The sequence below is a fragment of the Oncorhynchus masou genome, chromosome 15, assembly GCF_036934945.1.
Source record: "Oncorhynchus masou masou isolate Uvic2021 chromosome 15, UVic_Omas_1.1, whole genome shotgun sequence".
NCBI lineage: Eukaryota > Metazoa > Chordata > Actinopteri > Salmoniformes > Salmonidae > Oncorhynchus > Oncorhynchus masou.
Window position 1 is genome coordinate 6,588,907 of NC_088226.1, and position 25,581 is coordinate 6,614,487.

At 46.1% G+C, this 25,581-nt stretch overlaps 1 protein-coding gene across 2 annotated transcripts in view; it reads right to left on the minus strand.

Moving 5' to 3' along the window:
• LOC135555423 (alpha-1,6-mannosylglycoprotein 6-beta-N-acetylglucosaminyltransferase B-like) overlaps window positions 1-25,581 on the minus strand; it is an 85,650-nt gene that overhangs the window by 34,731 nt on the left and 25,338 nt on the right. The window contains exons 5-9 of one of the 2 annotated variants that reach the window (XM_064987833.1): window positions 23,570-23,724; window positions 20,909-20,982; window positions 20,413-20,580; window positions 19,211-19,375; window positions 13,361-13,530 (exon numbers count right to left, since the gene is read on the minus strand). In XM_064987833.1, the coding sequence (XP_064843905.1) occupies window positions 13,361-13,530; window positions 19,211-19,375; window positions 20,413-20,580; window positions 20,909-20,982; window positions 23,570-23,724 (732 nt within the window). The remainder of the gene's footprint in view (window positions 1-13,360; window positions 13,531-19,210; window positions 19,376-20,412; window positions 20,581-20,908; window positions 20,983-23,569; window positions 23,725-25,581) is intronic. The other variant, XM_064987834.1, reaches the window with a different exon arrangement.

Genomic DNA, 25,581 nt, shown 5'->3' on the forward strand with positions numbered 1-25,581 from the left:
CTTAGACTATCGATAGCGACAGAATAAGGATATTTGATATTATTTGATATTTGATATTAATTACTAGTCTGCAGCTAGGAATTCGGTAGCACTGAACGCGAAGACCGACAACCGCCGAAACATCCCTTCTATAACGACATGAATGAATGTCACTCTGAACTAGCCATTATAACCAGGGGAGAGAGAGAGAGAGAGAGAGAGAGAGAGAGAGAGAAGAGCGACAAACTCTCCAACAGAAACAAATTTTTCAACAGAGATCCCGACGACACACTGAGCGTAAATATATATATTGATTGCAATTATTCCCGAATGAGTGAGCGATCATGTGCAAAGGATTCGCATTTCAATTGTTATAATTATCACGTTGTGTTGTCTCATCTCAGTTGACCCCACATCCCTTTGTGTCCACCAAGCCGCGATACCGGTTTATACCACTAGGGAAACTCTGTTATCATTTCCTTGTAACTATCTACGGTTTGTTTATGCATTTCTGTGAATTACTTAGTAAATAAATGATTTAAGACAATTGATGTATTGATGACTCATAGTGAAGACTGGGTTCATGCAGATAACCAACAATTTACAACGTTTGGAATGAGACTAGCGAGAGGTAAAGAATAATTCATTAATTCGAGGACGAATTGATCAGATAATAAATATCTTAAAGTTATTAGGAAAATTATAACTTTGTAATCTGAATATTTTTCTTGGTGCCCAGATTCCAAGTTAATTACAGTTACATGATTAATCAGCTTAATCGTGTAACAATAATTACAGAGAGTTATTTGATAAATAGTTTTAATGATGGCAAAGACACGACAGTATAAAGGCATACAAAAACAAAAAGGGGTCTTGTTGTGGAAATAATCAGCATTTGTTGGTAACATAGGTAAGATGTTTTATATTCATCATATTCATCATATGTTTGTAAGTTACTTCTCATCAGAATGGTATTTTGTATAATACTGTGGCGGGGTTGCAGTTATCTGTTCTATTAAACGTGTTAACCCTCGCAAGGCTGCAGGCCCAGACGGCATCCCCAGCCGCGCCCTCAGAGCATGCGCAGACCAGCTGGCTGGTGTGTTTACGGACATATTCAATCAATCCCTATACCAGTCTGCTGTTCCCACATGCTTCAAGAGGACCACCATCGTTCCTGTTCCCAAGAAAGCTAAGGTAACTGAGCTAAACAACTACCGCCCGTAGCACTCACTTCCGTCATCATGAAGTGCTTTGAGAGACTAGTCAAGGACCATATCACCTCCACCCTACCTGACTCCCTAGACCCACTCCAATTTGCTTACCGCTCAAATAGGTCCACAGACGATGCAATCTCAATCACACTGCACACTGCACACTGCCCTAACCCATCTGGACAAGAGGAATACCTATGTGAGAATGCTGTTCATCGACTACAGCTCGGCATTCAACTCCATAGTACCCTCCAAGCTCGTCATCAAGCTCGAGACCCTGGGTCTCGACTCCGCCTGTGCAACTGGCTACTGGACTTCCTGACGGGCCGCCCCCAGGTGGTGAGGGTAGGTAACAACATCTCCTCCCGCTGATCCTCAACACTGGGGCCCCACAAGGGTGCGTTCTGAGCCCTCTCCTGTACTCCCTGTTCACCCACGACTGCGTGGCCACGCACGCCTCCAACTCAATCATCAAGTTTGCGGACGACACAACAGTGGTAGGCTTGATTACCAACAACGACGAGACGGCCTACAGGGAGGAGGTGAGGGCCCTCGGAGTGTGGTGTCAGGAAAATAACCTCACACTCAACGTCAACAAAACTAAGGAAATGATTGTGGACTTCAGGAAACAGCAGAGGGAACACCCCCCTATCCACATCGATGGAACAGTAGTGGAGAGAGTAGCAAGTTTTAAGTTCCTCGGCATACACATCACAGACAAACTGAATTGGTCCACTCACACAGACAGCATCGTGAAGAAGGCGCAGCAGCGCCTCTTCAACCTCAGGAGGCTGAAGAAATTCGGCTTGTCACCAAAAGCACTCACAAACTTCTACAGATGCACAATCGAGAGCATCCTTGCGGGCTGTATCACCGCCTGGTACGGCAACTGCTCCGCCCTCAACCGTAATGCTCTCCAGAGGGTAGTGAGGTCTGCTCAACGCATCACCGGGGGCAAACTACCTGCCCTCCAGGACACCTACACCACCCGATGTTACAGGAAGGCCATAAAGATCATCAAGGACATCAACCACCCGAGCCACTGCCTGTTCACCCCGCTATCATCCAGAAGGCGAGGTCAGTACAGGTTCATCTCATATGCATACCTATATACTGTACTCTATATCATCGACTGCATCCTTATGTAATACATGTATCACTAGCCACTTTAACTATGCCACTTTGTTTACATACTCATCTCACATGTATATACTGTACTACGATACCATCTACTGTATCTTGCCTATGCTGCTCTGTACCATCACTCATTCATATATCCTTATGTACATATTCTTTATCCCCTTACACTGTGTATAAGTCAGTAGATTAGGAATTGTTAGTTAGATTACTTGTTGGTTATTACTGCATTGTCGGAACTAGAAGCACAAGCATTTCGCTACACTCGCATTAACATCTGCTAACCATGTGTATGTGACAAATAAAATTTGATTTGATTTGATTTGATTTATGTCAAGACTAAGTTGCATGGGCCGCAGAGAGGGGAGAGGTCAAAGTGTCATCATGTGTAAACATATCTTTTGCTCCACTGTGTGTGTGTGCCAGTCACTCCCTACTTTTCCCATCGGGGAAAAGGAGGATGGCAGTGTCTGGAATCATTCTCATGCTCCCTTTTATCTTAACCTATAGCCTCACTCTCCTCTCCGTGAGCTTGTCCAGGATTGGTTGTATTTAGAATTGGTTGTATCTAAAGGACAATTTGATATATGCCTGTTGATATGGAGGATTGGTTTATGGTTCTGGGGTTTGAGTAAGGAGACAAAGCTGAACGATTTATTATGTCTATGCTGTCTGACTATGTGTGTTCTTTGCTATTAAAGGATCGCAGTTGCAATGCAGAAGGGGCTCTCAGAGGATTCACTGAGAGACACTGAATTACCAGAGAGTCACAGGATTGTGATAGAGCTCATATAATTAAAGATGGACTTTGATAACTAACTCTGACTTGTGTGTGTGGTTTGCTCCCATGATTTGGTAAATAGAGGAAATTTCCACAACAGTCTTCACTCAAGAGTGGATTTAATTCTCTTTGCCTGCACCTCACTCAAGAATACAGAGCACTAGTCAAGCCACTTGTATGGATGTATGCCTGTGTGTGCATCCAAACAGCACCCAAACACAAGCCTTGTACACTTCACCTGACTGAAATTAATCTTATACAGTGTGGGCCTGCATAGTAACCCAAAGACCTACAATAAAATCATACCCTGTGTCTGGCATTCAAATAACTCAACTTGGACAGTTTGCATTTTTGTCGGGTAGTGTCATGTTTTACTATTGGAAATGAACACGCCAGGCTTAATTTCAAGCATGACTGCTCCTAAATGGGGTGATTTGCCCCCACTATGGTCTACTGTGGCAAACTTTCACTCCCAAAATGGCATTAGCATGCCTCACCCTTCTCTGTGTGTGTGTGTGTGTGTGTGTGTGTGTGTGTGTGTGTGTGTGTGTGTGTGTGTGTGTGTGTGTGTGTGTGTGTGTGTGTGTGTGTGTGTGTGTGTGTGTGTGGAGGGATTTGCTCTGTATTTTATTAAGGACCGATATACTGTAGCAAAGTCAGAATGGTCAATCTAATACACCCCCACAAGGGAAGTGAAGGAGCTGTGAGACATTCTCTCACCTTGAAAAGCTAGAGAAGTAATTTAACCTCACCATGGCTCAAGCAGTGGCATACCTACCTTCCCTGGGGCAACAGTAGATTTAACAATATACAGCTTTCTATTTTATATTATGACACATGTAGTGTATCTGACAGCAACATGCTGTTCTAAATACTGTGGCTTCACTTGTGTATTGGGCCTTGTGTCATGTAAAAATCTTCCCTGCGTGAAAAAGTTCCCAACCGTTCCGATTGTGACATCATGTTGTAAAATTCCGTACAGCGTCAAAATGTTCCCAGTTTAAGAATTAAAAGGTTGAGCTCGTTCGGATGTCTCTCTAACACACCCATGACACCTCGCAGCAGTTCAGACAGGTGGAACACATCTAACCCACTGAAAAGTGGCATTTATAACCTTAAATATCACATTTAATTTAATTGTATTAGTCACATGCTTTGTAAACAACAGGTGTGGACAACAGTGAAATGCTTACCTTCCCAACAATGCAGAGAGAAAGAAAATAGTGAAATAATAGAAAAGTTAAACACGTAATAATAAATACATAATGAGTGACAACTTGGCAATATACACAGTACCAGTACCAAGTCGATGTGCAGTGGTATGAGGTAATTGAGGTAGATATTTAAATATAACTAGGAATAAAAAACATATAAAACAGTAGCAGAAGCATATGTGATAAGTCAAAGTTCAATGCAGATAGTTAAATAGTTAACCACATCGCTACCCGGACTAACTATTTAGCAGTCTTATGGCTTGGGGGGTAGAAGCTATTCAGGTGTTGTTTCCAAACTTGGTGCATCAGCACAGCTTGCAGTGCGGTGGCACAGAGAACAGTCTATGACTTGGATGTCTTGAGTCTGACAATTTTTAGGGCTTTCCACTGACACCGCCTGGTATAGTGGTCCTGGATGGCAGCTAGCTCGGGTCCAGTGATGTACTGGCCTGTAAGCACTACCCTCTGTAGCGCCTTATAGTCAGGTGCCAAGCAGTTGCAATACCAAGTGGTGATGCAGCTCTAGAACTTTCTAAGAATCTGAGGACCCGTACCAAATCTTTTCAGCGTCCTGAGGGGGAAGAGGTATTGTTGTGCCCTCATCATGACTGAGTTGGTGTGTACATCCTTAGCTATGTGGACACCGAGGAACTTGAAGTTCTCGACGCACTCTACTACAAGCCCCGTTGATGTGAATGGGGGCGTGTTCGGCCCTCCATTCCCTGTAGTCCACAATCAGGTCTTTTGTCTTGCTGACATTGAGGGAGAGGTTTTTCTCCTGGCACCCCACTGCCAAGTCTCTGACCTCCTCCCTATAGGTTCTCATCGTCGTCAGTGATCAGGCCTACCACCGTTGTGTCACCAAAAACATAATGATGGTGTTGGAGTTGTGTGCAGCCACACAGTCGTGGGTGAACAGGGAGTACAGGAGTGGACTAAGCACGCATCCATGAGGGGCCCCCGTGTTGAGGGTCTGCGTGGCGGATGTGATGTTGCCTACCCTCACCGCCTAGGGAGGCCTGTTAGGAAGTCCAGGATCCAGTTGCAGAGAGAGGTGTTCAATCCCAGTGTCCTTAGCGATGAGCTTGGAGGGCACTTTGGTCTTGAACGCTAAGCTGTAGTCAATGAACAGCATTCTCACATAGGTGTTCCTCTTGCACAGGTGAGAAAGGGCAGTGTGGAGGGCAGTGTGGAGTGCAATAGAGATCCCTTCATCTGTGGATCTGTTGGAGCGGTATGCAAATTGGAGTAGCTCCAAGGTGTCTAGGATGATGGTGTTGATGTGAGCCATGGACCAGCCAAGCATTTCATGCCTACAGATGTGAGTGCTACAGGGCGATAGTCATTTAGACAGGTAACCTTGGTGTTCTTGGGCACAGGTATGGTGGTCTGCTTGAACGTACATTACAGACTTACAGACTTATTACAGACTGGGTCAGAGAGTGGTTGAAAATGTCAATGAAGACACTTGCCAGCTGGTCAGCACATGCTCTGAGTATGCATCCTGGTACTCCATTTGGCCCTGCGGCCTTGTGAATGTTAACCTGTTTAAAGGTCTTACTCACATTGGCTACGGAGAGAGTGATCACACAGTCGTCCAGAACAGCTTGTGCTCTCATGCATGGTTCAGTGTTGTTTGCCTCGAAGCAAGCATAGAAGGCATTCTGGTAGGCTTGTATCACAGAGCAGCCCTTGGCTGGGTTTCCCTTTGTACTCTGTTATAGTTTGCAAGCCCGGCCACATCCGACAAGCATCAGAGCCTATTCGATCTGTTGTATTGACGCATTTCCTGTTTGATGGTTCATCGGAGGGCATAGCGGGATTTCTCAAGCGTCCGGATTAGTGTCCCGCTCCTTGAAAGCGTCAGCTCTAGCTTTTAGCACATTGCGGAGATTGCCTTTCATCCCTCTTCTGGTTGGGATATGTGCCTACGTACATACGGTCACTGTGGGGATGTCATTGTGCACTTATTAATGAAGCTGGTGACTGATGTGGTAAAATTCTCAATGCCATCAGATAAATTCCGGAATATATTCCAGTCTGTGCTCGCAAAACAGTCCTGTAGCTTAGCAGCCGCTTCACGGACCACTGGTACTTCCTGTTTGAGTTTTTATTTAAAGCATGAATCAGGAGGATTAAGTTATGGTCAGATTAGCCAAATGGGGGTGAGGGACAGCTTAGTATGTGTTTCTGTGTGTGGAGTAAAGGTGATCTAGATTTTTTGCCTCTAGTTGCACAAGTGACATGCTGGTAGAAATTAGGTAAGAGGGATTTCAGTTTTCCTGCATTAAAATAACTTGCCACTAGGAGCGCCGTTTCTGGATGAGCATTTTCTTGTTTGCTTATGGCCATATACAGCTTGTTAAGTGTGGTCTTAATGCCAGCATTGGTTTGATGTGGTAAATAGACAGCTATGAAAAATATAGGTGAAAACTCTTGCTAAATAGAGTTTACAGCTGATCATTAGGTATTCTTACTCAGGAGAGCAGAATCTTTAATATTACAGATCGCGCGCCAACTGTTGTTAACGAAGAGACACGCACCTCCCCCTCTGAGTTTACCTGACACTGCCGTTCTGTCCTGCCGATGCATAGAAAAAACAGCTAGATGTATATTGTCCATGTCCTAGTTCAGCCACAACTCAGAGAAAGACATATTACAGTTCTTCAGGTCCCGTTGAACGTATAGTCTCGAATGGAACTCATCCAGTTTGTTCTCCAGCGATTGTACGTTCGCCTATAGAACGGAGTTACTGTATTTATTAGAACATATAAAACAATGGTTTAAGGGATAGATCAGATAAAAGATGTGGTTTGATAATGTGAGAACAAATGTATAATAATTGCATTATGTGACCCCATGAGGCAGTATTGCACACAAATGCACTAAATCTGCTGTGTTCAGGGCTTTAATTGGATATATGCAAATCCTTGCACACTTGGAGAGAACAGGGGGATTACATTTGCAGTTATGGAGCTGAAAATGAGCAGCAGTTGAATAAAAAGCAACACATGAACGCACGTGTACACGAACAAACACACACACACTAGAGGAAAGACATCTGGGGCTGACTGTACTGCTGTGAGTTCGGCAGGAGTGGGAGAGAGTAGGTGAAGAAAGGGGGAGGGAAGGAGAGAGAAGGAGCGGAAGAAGAGAGGAGAGGAGGATGGACTGGCACCCCATGAGAAAAGAACCAGCTACATGTACCAGGCCATCTTGGTGTATCCCACTGAGTGGACTGGCCACCTGCACCGTGCTGCCAGATATCAGAGTGAGAACCTTATACTGTAGCTGAGCAGAAGTCTATCTAACAGAGAGGAGGAAGTCAGGCGGTGAGGAGAATTGGCTGTGGCAGATGCCGTGCCACATTCACAGGAAGGAGGCCGGGGTGGGGCCATGGGGTGCAGAGGGCTCAGTGTGGAAGAAAAGAAACAGGCAGAGAGAGGGTAGTGGCAGCGTGGAGACCTGCATGGCAGAGCAGAGCCAGGCATAGTAATGAGCCAGTTGAGAGAGTTGGGCATAAGAGACTGAGAAGCTGCCTCCTTCAACAACAAAAGCACAGCTTCCTCTTAATGTGGAACACCCACTTGTTATGCTATTTCTGCACTTTTATTCACTGATTGCTTATTATTCACTGATTGCTTATTATTGCTTAGTGTTGAATGTCGACCGCCCACTTTTTGGCTCTGTACAGTCAGTCCTGTGAGTCAAAACCTCAATGTGGAGAAGACTGAGTGGAGCTAGCAGACACTACTGCAGCTGCTGTGAACTGTGTTTGAGCTCCCCTGCTCCATGTCGACTGCAGGATATATACAGTATACAACGGCTGTTCATATTTGGTCCTATTTTTCAAAATACAGGGTGTGTCCAATTAAATGTCACAATGTTCAAGTGGAACAAATCAAAGAGCAATGTTACAATGTAAACTCAGCAAAAAATAAATGTCAACTGCGTTCATTTTCAGCAAACTTAACATGTGTAAATATTTGTATGAACATAACAAGATTCAACAACTGAGACATAAACTGAACAAGTTCCACAGACATGTGACTACCAGAAATGGAATAATGTGTCCCTGAACAAGGGGGGGGGGGGGGGTAAAATCAGTATCTGGTGTGGCCACCAGCTGCATTAAGTACTGCAGTGCATCTCCACCTCATGGACTGTACCAGATTTGCCAGTTCTTGCTGTGAGATGTTACCCCACTCTTCCACCAAGGGACCTGCAAGTTCCCGGACATTTCTGGGGGGAATGACCCTAGCCCTCACCCCACGATCCAACATGTCCCAGACGTGCTCAATGGGATTGAGATCTGGGCTCTTTGCTGGCCATGGTAGAACACTGACATTCTTGTCTTGCAGGAAATCACACACAGAACGAGCAGTATGGCTGGTGGCATTGTCATGCTGGAGGGTCATGTCAGAATGGGCCTGCAGGAAGGGTACCACATGAGCAAGGAGGATGTCTACCCTGTAACGCACAGCGTTGAGATTGTCTGCAATGACAACAAGCTCAGTCCGATGATGCTGTGACACACCACCCCAGACCATGACGGACCCTCCACCTCCAAATCGATCCCGCTCCAGGGTACAGGCCTCGGTGTAATGTCTCCTTGCAGCATGCCATAAGGTATGTTCACGCAGATTAGCAGGGACCCTGGGCACCTTTCTTTTGCTGTTTTTCAGAGTCAGTAGAAATGCCTCTTTTAGTGTCCTACATTTTCATAACTGTGACCTTAATTGCCTACAGTCTGTAAGCTGTTAATGACCGTTCCACAGGTGCATGTTGATTAATTGTTTATGGTTCAGTGAACATGCATGGGAAACAGTGTTTAAACCCTTTACAATTAAGATATGTGAAGTTGGATTTATACAAATTATCCTGAAAAGGGGACGTTTCTTTTTTTGCCGAGTTTACAATACAGCATTAAGTAGAGGGAACTAGCAGCGATTGCAATATCTTGCATCCATATGTTGCTTACTGTAGCGATTCAAACTGGATGAAAACTGACATGCAACACTCAAAAACACACCATGTAGTCCTTTGCTCTCGTCGAATCCCTCTCGCTGCAGCTAAATCAAGTCACATGATTCTATCATGTTATCGTGCCGTGACCCAAATGCTTTGATCACTGCGAACGATAAAACTCTGCCCTCAACTCTGATTCTGTAAAAGTGCTGCGCACTGCAACATATTGTAAACAGACAGCAATCTGTTTTTAACAGGGATGCTTTAGATTGGCTTTTCAAAGCCGAGAAACAAAAGCACATTGTTGGAAAGGCTGGAGGGAGAGAGAGCGCAGTAGCACTTGCAGGCACACACAGCAGCCCCCATTCTGGACGCCTAATCAGCCTCAAATGGTGATTTGATAGGGGTAAAATGACATGGAGAGTTATGTTTCTTAGTGCCTCCTTCCCAAACACATAGTGGCTGTGCTCTTATCGATGCTATTTCTGATTCCAGATCAGTTTGAACTCACTCGTCATTTATTGCACGGCTCTATCATGCTTCTGATTGGACTCGTGCTGATGGTTCAAATGATGTATGTTCCTCATATTGTGGAATCACCCCCTCCCTTTCCCTCTCTCCTACTGGTCTCAGAGGGTGGAGGACAGAGTCTGTGAAGGTGGAGACAGACAGAGCTGCTGTAGCAGGGGGGTTCTCAGTATTCTCCTGGCCCTGTCGTCACTGCAGAGTCAGCCAGCCAGCCAGCCAGCTCTGTCAGGCTGTTATCCCCTCCCTCTCTCCTCTCCCTTTCTCCTCCTCGGGTGTTGATAAGCCATGCTCTGGTGCTGGCTAATTACTCACGTCGCACTGGGAGGAACAGGGGGGAGATCCCCTAGAGGAAGTGACAGCTGTCTGTACTGCTTGGCTAACCGCCGCCGGGCACCTTTTAGCTCATGTGATGCTGTTCCCGACAAATATGATGTCACCACCACTGAGGCTCCCCCTTCAATTAACCTCACCTCCCTTGACAGAGACTGGAGCGTCATCACTTCCTCCCATCCCCACTCTCAGCCTAGTGACTCATCTGCCCGTCAAGGTGACACAGCAGAGGAAGAGGGTGACCAATAATGGGATGTTTCCATTTTTTAAATGTTAGTCATTTAGCAGAAGCTCTTATCTAGAGTGACTTACACTGTAACATAGAAAAACACACTGCACCATCCTCAACTACTAACACACAAACCTACCGCAACAGAAAAATGGGCTTACACTAATCATGAAAATGTACAGATGAAACAGTCCTTGGAGAATGTCTTTTCAAGCTGTTTTTCTGTGCGAAGGCGGACTTGATGAATCTGGCTGCATGCAGAGGAGCGTCCTCCTCTCGGTCCAAAAATATCACTAAAAATATACCAAAGCAGCTTAGTTAAGCATCTGCAAGCGACGTGAGCCAGAAACTTATACCGATAAAAAAGACCCTCAGCTGAAGTAGCGAGTGGAACGGAGACGTCTGAATAAAAAAAGAGAGCCAGATGACTAGTCCATAAAGCTGGCAGGGAAGTGACAACCACTCAAGCAAACTGCTGGTTTCATTCAAACCACCAGGTACTGTAGCTACTACTAATCTATATCTAACTTAGAGTAGTAGTAGTTACAGTATCTGGTGGTTTGGATGAAACCAAGCAACCCATGATCTGCAAAACAACAATATCAACCATCGTCCTCTCATAACAGCCGCTGCAGATCATGGGCTATTAGGATGACATGTTTCCCAGGCTGAGTGGGGGAGATAGGAGGATGAAATCTAAATAGATACAACCCTGGGGGAATCTGTGGGAGCTCAACCCATATAGCAATCTGTCAACTTAATAGTCAGAGAGAGAGAGAGAGAGAGAGGGGGGGGTAGAAATGGAGAGAAATGTCCGATTTTCCTATTCATTAATGATCCTGGAAAGAAATGTATTGGACATTCAGCATCTCTTCTATTGGCCAATTTGAGAAGATAGGATCATAAAAAGAGTGGGAAATGTACTGCGTCTCTTTTCTCTGCGAGAAAAAGGGGGAAATGGTCTGTCTGATAAATCCAATAGGCTCCAATTTCAACCTTCTATTATATTTTCTCTAAGGCTGCACATTCCATTTCCTGACAAATAGAGAGCTGCATGGGCCTTACAGTAGACCATCACATTCACATATACCAATAAACAAACACACTAGAACACACACACACACACACACACACACACACACTTTCAACCTTTGGAAACAGAGCCTCTTGGCTTTAGCACAGCTCCAATTTGTTTCTGATTGACAATTACTGTCAGTCTCATGCGGTTTCATCAACATTCACAAGACACATTCCCTGTGGTGACTGAATGCAGTAATTCAATACTCCATGACACCAATTAGTGAGGTAAATAATAGCGTGGGCAGAAGAGGCAGAATCCCATCCGCTCTCACTGATCTCCAGTCTACCCTTATCAAAGCCGCTTTCTTCAAAACTCCAATTTGAGATCACAGGGAAGCTCTAAGTCTTCAGTGCAGCTCTAACTCTGACGCTTCCCCACAGTGAGGAATATGTGTTCAATAACAGAAGCCACACCATATGCTGCTGCCTGTCCAATTTCTCTCAGCCTCACGTCTGCACTGGCAGGAATCGACAATATCCAATATCTCCAGTCCGACTTAAACACTGCAATTTAGACCAGGCCGGGTGAAACTGGGAAAGGGTAAATGATAAAAGGAGAGGCAGGGACTGGGTCCTTCAAGACGTTTATGGCATTTACTCCCAGATTGAACCATCTGCTCTCTTAACTCCAGCAGTCACACCTGGCCGACTTGAAAATCAATAGCGTTATCTTTTCAGATGGATAAATAAAGCCTTGGTTAGACCGGATGTTGCTCCGTGGCCCAGCCAGCCACTGCTATCAGTCTGGGGTCAGTAAGCTGGGAGAGGAACACATAAACGCTGTCTGTCTGGGGTCAGTGAGCTGGGAGAGGAACACATAAACGCTGTCTGTCTGGGGTCAGTGAGCTGGGAGAGGAACACATAAACGCTGTCTGTCTGGGGTCAGTGAGCTGGGAGAGGAACACATAAACGCTGTCTGTCTGGGGTCAGTGAGCTGGGAGAGGAACACATAAACGCTGTCTGTCTGGGGTCAGTGAGCTGGGAGAGGAACACATAAACGCTGTCTGTCTGGGGTCAGTGAGCTGGGAGAGGAACACATAAACGCTGTCTGTCTGGGGTCAGTGAGCTGGGAGAGGAACACATAAACGCTGTCTGTCTGGGGTCAGTGAGCTGGGAGAGGAACACATAAACGCTGTCTGTCTGGGGTCAGTGAGCTGGGAGAGGAACACATAAACGCTGTCTGTCTGGGGTCAGAGCTGGGAGCTGGGTCTGGGGTCAGTGAGCTGGGAACACATAAACGCTGTCTGTCTGGGGTCAGTGAGCTGGGAGAGGAACACATAAACGCTGTCTGTCTGGGGTCAGTGAGCTGGGAGAGGAACACATAAACGCTGTCTGTCTGGGGTCAGTGAGCTGGGAGAGGAACACAAACGCTGTCTGTCTGGCTGGAACTCCAGTCCACAGGGAGACAGGTGGCTTATCAGGGTGAGACCAAACACACTGTGTGGGAATGAACCTTAAGATGGCTGCCTTATACATGGTTACACATCACCTAAAAAGGTAAGACGGTATAAATAGAGATGGGTTTATAAGATATGTATGACATGAGTGCCAGAGAATTTAAGCTTGTTTGTTCATCCAAATGTGTGTGCAAAAAAACATCTCAAAGTGGGAAAAATATCATGATGTCACAACAAATCACATGACTCTCAATAAATATATGTCACAGGACTAGAGCATTCGTGAGGGGATTAAGAATTGACAGAACAGTTCGAATGGCCACAGTACGGTTCTTCCTGGAGCTATCCATGGTGCTGAAAAAGTCCTCTCTCATGCATGACTTTATATAATTTGAGCCAGAAGAAGAAGTTCTGAACCACTAGACTCAGTCTGAATACTGTGATAGGTCCCATCCTTACATATTGATATAGACATAAATAGAACATGACATCATCTGACTCACCCCTGCAGCTCCTTGAGCGAGACAGAGATCTTGAGGTTGTGTCCCAGGATGTGCAGGGCTGTGAGGATGTCGGCCCACTGGACCATCTCCCCCAGAGGACCTCCCTTCAGGACCTTGGGGCTGAACACGTCCCCTGACTCCTCTGTCAGGAAGCCCACGTGCACCAGGATCTGAGAAAAAAAACAGAGGGTTGAGGGGTTGGAACCATAAGATTGAATTGTTTTCAGTCTCATTCTGATGAGCTCCCAACTAATAGGACTGATCCATGGTTCTTATCCATAGCTATCTATATTAGCTTCATTCAGGTCTGTACATCTCAGATCCCCCCCAAAACCACTGGTCTTGGAATAGAGATAAGAGAGATGAAATGCAACAAACTGAATATTTACGCTAAAAGACAAGAGCCATGAAACATTCATCCCCAAGCAAATCTTGAAAAACACAATTTCTGAATCTGGAATCTGAATAGTGATTGATCTGCTGAAGATAATTAATATGCCTAATGGTACAAGACTGTTTTAATTGCTGATGGGAGAGGATGGGACTTCCAGCCTGTTAACAGTGTAATGAAATCAGACTGTGTGATTTCTCAACAGATGGCAGTCTTTAATTCTTCCCCAGTTACTTTTGACTCACAAAACTTTCTCATCTTACTTCTAAAGAGTAAAGTAGCTAACCACTCTGGGGTTCGTGCTCCAAACTAGTTTAACCATTCTCACTAAAGATGGAAGAAAACGAAGGACTCAGTGAAGGCAGCCAACACAGACCCATTGAATATTGCACAATGCAGGGAAATTGCTAGAGGACAAGATGACTGCACAGTGCACGCTCAATACAAAGAGGGAAATCGATGACAATCATTTGCGATTTATTGCTCTGCTTTCGTTAAGAGTGGACGCAACACAAACGCCTCACTATGACCAGGCAGAAGTACTGCAACAGGCCCCCTGCATCTATGATGCCAGTGAATCCTCATGTCACTGCAGTGCCATGGTACTCATGCCAGCCACACAATACTTGTCACATCACCATAACTACATGAAATAATTCATTTTCAAATTACTACAAAAGGAATTGGAAGTTTAAAAAGTTGTCTACAGCAATTTTGCCTTTATGAAAGTACAGTTCAGTGTAGAGAGAAAAAGACAGAAAAATCAAGGTTGCAGACAGAGAGGAGAGAGACAGGTGGGGTAGACGGCTGCTGTCTAGTTCCACTCCTCTGTGAAGTCTCCCTTCAACGAGTCTATTTCCATCGGCAGATTATCGTTCTCTCATCTGCGTTTTCACAGCAGCGCAGCAGTTCCTCCTCGTCTGTTTTCTGAACACTGTTCTGTCAGAGACGCTGCATCCAAGCCCAGAGGGGCCAGTTAATGGACAGAAACTATTACTGTTGAACACACCGTTAAAAAAAAGAACAAAGAGACTCTTCTTTTTGGAGGCTGATCAAGGAACAGGCTTGGGAAGGATGCTGTGTGTTGACAGCGCTGCTGCTGGCTTATCCAAGCTAATAGTTCTCTAAAGAGAGACTGATGAAAAGAAGAATCCTATATGTTCTAAAAGCATCTCTTGGCCAAAGACCAGACTGTCCTGCATTCCCAAAGCAAAGCAAACACCTATCAATCACTGCGTCTCATGTTCACTCAGGCGTTTGAAGTTATGAGCCTCTTTTTAACTAGAGAAGGATTAAAGGAGTGGGGTTTGCACAAAGAGAATGCTCGGAGTGGTAAACTCAAAGAATACTGCAGTCAATCTATACCTTTCCCAGCCTTGGTTTTGTGAATAATTCAAGCTTCAAGTTTTTAACGTCATGTGCACAAGTACAGTGAAATGCCTTTCTTGCAAATCCCGCAATATAGTAATCAATATCATTATAGCACTAAAAATAACAAGGTAGAACAGAAACACATGAGAAATAAAAATAGAAAGAACACAGTTTATAAAGGGTCAGTTCCAATAGCATATTTCCAATGTGCAGAGATACTGGAGTGAAATAGGTAGATATAGAGGTAAGATTAATAGACATCAGGATGATAGAGTAGCAGCAGCACAAATCACAAAAACAAAAACCTTTTCAACCTCCTCCCTTCTCTCAGCACACATCCAAGCTGCAGGTTAAGGTTAAATCTAGACTTGGTTTCCTCTATCGTAATCGCTCCTCTTTCACCCCAGCTGCAAAACTAACCCTGATTCAGATTACCATGCTACCCATGGTAGATTACAGAGATGTCATTTATAGATTGGCAGGCAAGGGTGCTCTCGAGCAGCTAGATGTTCTTCAGCCATCAGATTTTCCACCAATGCTCCTTATAGGACACATCACTGCATTCTATACTCCTCTGTAAACTGGCCATCTTCTGTATACCCGGCACAAGATCCACTGGTTGATGCTTATTTATAAAACCCTGTTAGGCCTCACTCCCCCCTGTCTGAGATACCAACTGCAACCCTCATCTTCCACATACAACACCCGTTCTGCCAGTCACATTCTGTTAACGGTCCCTAAAGCACACTCATCCCTGGGTCACTCCTCTTTTCAGTTTGCTCAAGCTAGCGACTGGAAAGAGCTGCAACAAACACTCAAACTGAACAGTTTTATCTCAATATCTTCTTTAAAGATGCAATCATGGACACTCTTACTAACACTTGTGGCTGCTTTGTCTTCTATGCCTAACAAAGTTTGTGCTGCTGCTATGTTGTTGCTATGTTGTGTTGTTTTATTTTTTTACCTTTTACCTTTATTTAACTATTTAAATAGGCAAGTCAGTTAAGAACAAATTCAGTCTACCGGAGAACAGTGGGTTTTTACAACCTTGTTCAGGAGCAGAACAACATATTTTTACCTTGTCAGCTCTGGGATTCGATCCAGCAACCTTTTGGGTACTGGCCCAACGCTCTAACCACTAGGCTCCCTGCCAGCCCTGCTGTGTTGTTACCATGTTGTGTTGTCACAGTGTGTTGTCACCATGTGTTGTCACCATGTGTTGTCACCATGTGTTGCTGCCATGTTGTGTTGCTGCCATGTTGTGTTGCTGCCATGTTGTGTTGCTGCCATGTTGTGTTGCTGCCATGTTGTGTTGTCTTAGGTCTCTCTTTATGTAGTGTTGTGGTGTCTCTCTTGTCGTGATGTGTGTTTTGTCCCTGCAGGAGACATTTTGGCTCTTGGTAATCGGTCATTGTAAATAGGAATTTGTTCTTAATTGACTTGCCTAGTTAAATAAAGATTCAATAAAAATATGTAAATAAAAGGTGGAAGAGGCAATGTTGGGCCTTCTTCACGACTGTGCATGTGTGAATGGACAATTTTAAAGTCCTTAGTGAGTTGGACACAGAGGAACCTGAAGCTCTCGACCCGCTCCACTGCAGCCCCATCGATGTGTTGATCAGCTCCTTGGTCTTACTGTCGTTGAGGGAGAGATTGTTGTCCCGGCAACACACTGCCAGGTCACTGACCTCCTCCCTGTAGGCTGTCTCATCGACGCCAGTGATCAGGCTTACCAACGTTGTGTCGTCAGCAAACTTCATGGTGTTGGAGTCGTGCATGGCCACACAGTCGTGGGTGAACAGGTAGTACAGGAGGGGACAAAGCACACACCCATATGGGGCCCCCATGTTGAGGGTCAGCATGGCAGAGGTAACGTTGCCTACCCTCACCACCTGGGGGAGGCCTGTCAGGTGTTCAGTCCCAGGGTCCTTAGCTTGGTGACAAACTTTTAGTGGACAATTTTGAACGCTGAGCTGTAGTCAGTGAACAGCATTCTCACATAGGTATTCCTCTTATCTCGGTGGGTGAGGGCAGTGTGGAGTGCAATTGAGATTAAGTTGTCTTTGGATCTGTTGGGGCGGAATGCAAATTGGGGTGTGTCTAGGGTGTCTGGGAAGATGGAGTTGATGTATGCCATAACTAGCCTTTCAAAGCACTTCAGGGCGGTAGTCATTATGGCTTGAAGCCTTAGAGTTCTTGGGAACAGGAATGATGATAGTGAATATGCCTGCCAGCTGGTCTGCGCATGCTCTGAGAACATGCCCTTGAGTACTGTCTGGCCCCACGTCCTTGAGAGTGTTGACCTGATTGAAGATCTTACTCACGTTGGCCTCGGAGAGTGAGATAACCCAGTTCTCTGGGATGGTGGGGGCCCTCGCGCATGAAACGGTGTTGTTATGGTCGAAGCGTGCATAATATGCAATGAGTTCATCTGGAAGAGAGGCATGGTTGGACAGAGCACGTCTTCCTTTGGAATCCGTAATGGACTGTAGCTCCTGGTGTCGGAGCCTGTGTAGTATTATTCCACCTTATAGTCCTTTTGATATTTTGTGTAGCGGGACTTCTTGTAATTGTTCCTTTCCTCAGCTGTAGCCTCAGGGTTGTCTGCGATAGCCCTGTGTGCGGTATCCTTTGTCCCTCATCCTTTATCTTAGCGCCAACCTCCGTGTTAATCCAGGTCTTTTGTTTGGGGAAGCAGTGACCCTTCACTACGGGGACAACGTCGTGACCCTTCACTACGGGGACAACGTCGTGACCCTTCACTACGGGGACAACGTCGTGACCCTTCACTTCACGGGGACAACGACCCTTCACTACGGGGACAACGTCGTGACCCTTCACTACGGGGACAACGTCGTGACCCTTCACTACGGGGACAACGTCGTGACCCTTCACTACGGGGACAACGTCGTGACCCTTCACTACGGGGACAACGTCGTGACCCTTCACTACGGGGACAACGTCGTGACCCTTCACTACGGGGACAACGTCGTGACCCTTCACTACGGGGACACTACGGGGACAACGTCGTGACCCTTCACTACGGGGACAACGTCGTGACCCTTCACTACGGGGACAACGTCGTGACCCTTCACTACGGGGACAACGTCGTGACCCTTCACTACGGGGACAACGGGGACGTGACCCTTCACTACGGGGACAACGTCGTGACCCTTCACTACGGGGACAACGTCGTGACCCTTCACTACGGGGACAACGTCGTGACCCTTCACTACGGGGACAACGTCGTGACCCTTCACTACGGGGACAACGTCGTGACCCTTCACTACGGGGACAACGTCGTGACCCTTCACTATGGGGACAACGTCGTGACCCTTCACTACGGGGACAACGTCGCCGATGCATGTCCTTATGAAGCCGGTGACGGAGGTGGTTCGCTTGTCAATCTAATGTTATTCACTTCACTGTTAAAGGAAAATCAGCACAGGTACTGTTTAATCCATCTAGTGCACTGCAGACAAGCACAGACATGTAAACACACATGCCAATATTATTCTGAGGTTGATTTATAACCTTTTATGACATTACGAAAAAGGTTTTCGATACAAAGGGCAGGCTTGGGGAGATTCTACAGTCATTGTCATTTCATCAGTGATGGTAAAGCAGTGTTCCTCTATTCAGGCTCCTCCACCACTCTTTGAAAATGTCCCTATGAATGTTAGGCTGGTTAAAGAGCACTAAAGACAATACATCCCAGGCCTGCTCTCCTGATAACGGCTGGTAAAGTCTCCTACTTACACATCTACTTCTCTCAGCCATTCACAGTAACACCACTCACAGAAAATGGGTCCGTAATCGCTAGTGGAGAAAAACGTCACCACTGTAATGTTCATGAAGGCCACCTCGTCTTGATCCATCTTTTGTCAACCTTCCATCTTGTTGTTGTCAGTTGTGTGTCTGCCTACTGTTTCGGGAATCAAATATAGCAAACCAAAATGGGCACCTACCTGTACAACATATTACTGGCTTGCACTGTCATGGGAAGAGATATGAGTTAACTGTCAACCTTTTGACTCATAGCAGAGACACAGAAACTCTCTCTCCCTCCACAGTCACAACACACTCACCCTCTTCTGCTCCCTCCATTGACTCCTCAGACTGTCATCTAGCCTGCGTGCAGCCGAGGTCCACTGTGCAGCCAGCCTGCGCATCCTTCTCTTCATGAAACTCAGAGACTCCTTCCCCGTACCCACCTGCTCCAGGAGGGCCCCGATGTCTGACCGGAATGCCGCCTGGAGGACAGGAAAATCCAAAAAAAAATGTCTCCCCTTACTATGTTAATCACTTTGAGCACATAGAAAAAGCTATGTATTAGTCCAATACATTAAACATTTAATACATTAAACACCTCCCCAAACCTGTACAAAACAGCCACATGGTAACCACTAATATCCAGCAGCCCTACATGGAGTTGAGTGGAGATGGGTGTTATAGGAGTACAGCTCTCCCTGTCATACCCATTCCCCTGGAGGCAGGGCTCCTAGATAGTGTTGCCTGAGGGACTCCTGCCTCATGCTCATAAACAGGCTGCCTTCATTTCACTCCGGGCATTTCCCAGCCTTTTATAGTCGCTGGATCACAGTGCAATCCGAGCAGCCAAGTGCTAATTAATGTTGTAACTGCATAAGGGAGCACAGATGACTTATAAATGGCACACATAGACAGTCACACAAACCTCTCTGTCGCTCTCTCTCACACACACAGTGGGGACACACAATCCCTCTTTCCTTCCACACACATTCTCTTGCTTATGCACCCATACAAAATCAATATGAGACGCATTACTTTCGCACTACAAGTTAATTATTGTTTGGAAAGCAACTTGTAGGTGCTTCTGTGAACGCAGAGGAACACCTGAGAGAAGTCACAGGATTAGCCCAGCTGGATCCAGGCAGGTAATTAGAATCCATGATTAAGCTGCACAGATAATTGAAATGAGCAGCCGACCCATTGGTGTGTAGTGTACAGCGCTCCGGGGAGCAGCAACGAACTAGAACACCTGGCCCTGGTGGACCCAGAAATAACTGGAATGCTGCTCTCACAAGAAAAACAGCAACAGCCATGATTCAAGGCAGAGGGAGACTAGACTAGACCCAGAGTGACTGTATATCCACACTCCCCTCCCAGGAGACTGTGTGCCAGTCGGATACAGGGAAATTAGAGTGGAGATTAAATACAAAGACTAGTATCATAGACACAAACTCTGTACACACACACATACACACTATAGCAGCCCTGTAAACAGCCCATGCCAACCCAGCTATCCCACCTGTCTCTTGGGGAAAGGTTTGTGCGTGGGTGTGGTTGTCTGGTTCCTCCAGGTCAGAGGGGGGCAGAACCACTCCACCTCACTCAGGTAGATGAGGAAGGAGCAGTCGGAGCCGTCCACCCCATAGAAGGCATAGCAGGGGTCTGAGGTCCAGCGGGCACGCATCCACTGAGGGAAAAGGTCAAGGCAGACTCAAGTAATGATAAATATATACAGTATCTCTATGTATCAAAGGAGGTCAAAGGGGGTCAAATGTCAGTGTAGAAATTAATGTATTATAGCTAAGGAACCCATGAAATCTGACTTGGACTTGGTCAAGGTCCTTTCATTGATCTGAACACAGCACTAGACATTGATCCTTGTGAAACAAGGCAGGGTTGATTGAAGCTGATCGTAAAGCTGGAGTTGCAGGGTAATAAACAGTCCAAGAGCAAAAGGACATAGTGACTGTGGGATCAGGAAAACCACTGTGAAATTGCATGACATGCAGACTTACATCCACCTTGCTGGGGCAGTCTGGGTATTGAGGGTCTTTGGGCACCTCACACTGTCCTGTTGCGCCATCCTTAACTGTGGGACAAAAACACATGTATTAACAACAAACACGTCCCTATGGGCAGAATCCTTAAAATACCTGCTCATAACTTTGCTATTCAGCCCTATGAGGATAGTGTGGACCAGTTGGGGCAGAAACCAGACAAGCTTTTCAACGGGTCATATATTGGCTTTAGCACGAGTCTCTTGTATTAGAACAGAACTCTACTGGCCATGGGGATAGAAAAGAGCGTTAGACAGACTGTTGGGTTAGTTAACTCTACTGGCCATGGGGATAGAACAGAGCATTCGACAGACTGTTGGGTTAGTTAACTCTCCTGGCCATGGGGATAGAACAGAGCATTCGACAGACTGTTGGGTTAGTTAACTCTCCTGGCCATGGGGATAGAACAGAGCGTTAGACAGACTGTTGGGTTAGTTAACTCTACTGGCCATGGGGATAGAACAGAGCGTTAGACAGACTGTTGGGTTAGTTAACTCTACTGGCCATGGGGATAGAACAGAGCGTTAGACAGACTGTTGGGTTAGTTAACTCTACTGGCCATGGGGATAGAACAGAGCGTTAGACAGACTGTTGGGTTAGTTAACTCTACTGGCCATGGGGATAGAACAGAGCGTTAGACAGACTGTTGGGTTAGTTAACTCTACTGGCCATGGGGATAGAACAGAGCGTTAGACAGGTTGGGTTAGTTAACTCTCCTGGCCATGGGGATAGAACAGAGCGTTAGACAGACTGTTGGGTTAGTTAACTCTACTGGCCATGGGGATAGAACAGAGCGTTAGACAGACTGTTGGGTTAGTTAACAGAGTGTTAGACAGACTGTTGGGTTAGTTAACTCTACTGGCCATGGGGATAGAACAGAGCGTTAGACAGACTGTTGGGTTAGTTAATAGCCACTGGCCATCTCCCCCATGTTCTCACTCCTTGCTGATCTCTGATGCTCTACTGGCCATGGAACAGTGGATTAGACAACACTGTGGGGATCACTTGATTTGATTAAACTCCCCATCTCTCCCCAGTTAACTCACTCCTTAGAACGAGCGTCCCTGTCTCCTGGCCATGGGGATCAGAGCTTCGTTCCCTCTCCCCCAGTCTCACTCAGACTTTGGGTTAGTTCCCTCTCCATCCCCAGTCTCACTGGCCTTCGTTCCAGACTCTCTCCCCAGTCTCACACCTTCGTTCCCTCTCTCCCCAGTCTCACTCCTTCAGTTCCCTCTCTCCCCAGTCTCACTCCTTTGGGTTAGTTAACTCTACTGGCCATGGGGATAGAACAGAGCGTTAGACAGACTGTTCCCTCTCTCCCCAGTCTCACTCCTTCGTTCCCTCTCTCCCCAGTCTCACTCCTTAGTTAACTCTAGTTCCCTCTCTCCCCAGTCTCACTCCTTGGTTCCCCCTCTCCCCCAGTCTCACTCCTTCGTTCCCTCTCTCCCCAGTCTCACTCCTTCTTGTTCCCTCTCTCCCCAGTCTCACTCCTTCGTTCCCTCTCTCCCCAGTCTCACTCCTTCGTTCCCTCTCTCCCCAGTCTCACTCCTTCGTTCCCTCTCTCCCCAGTCTCACTCCTTCGTTCCCTCTCTCCCCAGTCTCACTCCTTCGTTCCCTCTCTCCCCAGTCTCACTCCTTCGTTCCCTCTCTCCCCAGTCTCACTCCTTCGTTCCCTCTCTCCCCAGTCTCACTCCTTCGTTCCCCCTCTCCCCAGTCTCACTCCTTCGTTCCCTCTCTCCCCAGTCTCACTCCTTCGTTCCCTCTCTCCCCAGTCTCACTCCTTCGTTCCCTCTCTCTCCCCAGTCTCACTCCTTCGTTCCCTCTCTCCCCAGTCTCACTCCTTCGTTCCCTCTCTCCCCAGTCTCACTCCTTCGTTCCCTCTCTCCCCAGTCTCACTCCTTCGTTCCCTCTCTACCCAGTCTCACTCCTTCGTTCCCTCTCTCCCCAGTCTCACTCTTTCATTCCCTCTCTCCCCTGCCTCCCTACTTGTCGGCAGCCAGCTCCAATTAGCCTAATTAAAGAGAGCAGAAGCTATTCCTCTACCAGCGTGCTGCCAAGCCTGGGTGAGCGCAATCACAGACAAAGGATTAGCAGCCATTCTGTTTGATTACCATTATAACTACAGCAGTCACAGTGTGGAGCACTAACACTAGCGGTGTCACTAAATTAGCCAGGGGATTAGGTTCTGGTAGCAAAAACAGTCTCTACAGAATAGGACATGTCTGCTTTACTCAATGACAAGGCAAATAATGACAATATGCAAAGTCTATAATTGGCTTTCTAATGTGTCGGCTAGTGGAGTTAGTCTCGCTTTGCATGTAAGTAGCCTACTGTATCTCTTGCTCAAACAGAACAGGAGCACAATGAACTGAGCAGAGGACAGCTAATAGAAGAAAGCTGACAGTCTCAGATCTTCTTAACTAGAGGGGAATTCATCAGCATACACTGAACATCATGTAGTGTTATTTATAATTATGCTAAGACAGGGAGATAGAGCCCTCCTGCAGCGTAGCTCTCTTCACAAAGACATGAATGGAGACTCATCATTTGAAGTACTGTCATAAATGCTGCCTGTCATGTTCAATAGGGTATTATAGTGTGGCAGACATATACAACTACCTTTTAAATGTGAAGAGTGGTCAGATGTGTGTGTGTCTCTTGTACCTCTGTTGGTGGCCATGCTGCGCTGTAGGATCTGCTCCACTTTCACAGCCATGTCAGACATGTTCTGGGCGATAGCCTGGATCCTCTCCACCAGACCAATCGGCTGGATCCTGCCAACACACACACACACACACACACACACACACACACACACACACACACACACACACACACACACACACACACACACACACACACACACACAGGGGAATGGCCATCAATAGGGCAGGCACAGGTGAATTAAGTGTTAGGCATGTCTTCTCTTTCTTGCTGATCATTTCTGCCATCTCTTTCCCCATGGCAACCCACCGGGCACACACTGGTTGAATGAATCGTTTTTTCTAGTAATTTCAATGAAACTATTTTGAAATAGATGTGAATTGATGTCTGTGCCCAGTGGGAATGCACATTCAATCTTTATCCTTTATCTCAATCCTTAAACTCCCTGGACACATCTAGAAAAAGAAACATAGAAGGCTACTTCTTTCATCTAAGTCCACCCTCCTACAGTATACGCTTACTGTTTCCTCCCAGCAGAGAATTAATTAATTAATTTTACCTTTATTTAACTAGGCAAGTCAGTTAAGAACAAATTCTTATTTTCAATGACTGCCTAGGAACAGTGGGTTAACTGCCTTGTTCAGGGGCAGAACGACAGAGTTTTACCTTTTCAGCTCAGGGATTCGATCTTTCAACCTTTCGGTTACTAGTCCAACCCTCTAACCACTAGGCTACCTGCTAATTGAGCTTCAACAAGTAGAGGAAATGCTGATTGTGTGGAACTTGGTTGGAGCGTGAAATAAAAAAGCTTTTAAACTCTGACACAATTTATTTGTTGAGGTGAAAAAGTGACTCAGCACATTAAAGCCAGTCCCTGGGAGACTGAGAACAGAGCACAATTAGGTTGTTAGGTTGTTAGCAAATGCCTTTTATGGCAGCTGACTGCCATGGCTTGTTGTTGCCATGTTAGTGTTGGCAAAACATGCAGAAAAAAAGAGAGTGAGAAAGAAAGAGAAAAGGAGACAGCAATAAAAAGAGGGAGTTAGCCCTGAACTCACAGCTATCTCAGGCACTAGCAGTGAAAACTGGAAGGTGCCCAGGGAACTCCAAGCTGAAGCATTATGGCAGTGTGAACATCGTGAACTTGCTTTGGCTCCCTTGCGATAAAGACAGAAATCTCAGCCCTCGTTGATGTAGCATAAAGGTCCAAAGAGGCGCTGAGATATCCAGCTGTCTTTATGGAGTCATGATGATTGTGTATAATCTCAATGCAGTCGGTCAGCCGCCTGGGCCCCACAGTATAAAAGAACAGTGCTCCTGTGTGTGCTGTAGAGAACTGAGGACTAAACGTTCTCACGGGCATAGCCATGGTTAAGCAAGGCCTCCGAGACAGAATCATCACCAGTCCATTCAGCCTCTATCTGTTACTTCTACACTGGGTCTTCCCAAGGCTGCTGTGACCTGGTCAGGGAAGCTGAGGACCCTCCAATAGGAAGGATGCTGGTCTTAAGGAGTACTACTGTACTACAGATGGACTCTGCAGAGCTGAAGACACTTTATCAGGGAGTATCAACCAGAGCCAAATCAATAGCTGGGGTCTAACAGCCCTGTCATATCAATGAGACACTGACTGTACACAGTGGTCAACACTGGCCTTTTGCTTTTGTTCAAACTGTACAGCTTTATCTAACATATCCATTTAAATGAATGGTTGGGAGTATTTTGTTGTTGAAGAAATGGGCAATGGTCTAGACCAGTGTTTCTGGAATAAGTGTATGAGCATGGGTGTGGTATGTGTGTCTAAAATGCTGCATTACTTTGCATAAAATCCCCCTCTAATATCACTTGACCCTACGGGCAACTGTTAGCCATCACTTCCTATTCCCTCCTATGAGGCAGCATGTCAGAACAGATGAGAGCCAGACACAGACAGAGTGGTCCTCTGCACAGCACCAGACTGCAACACA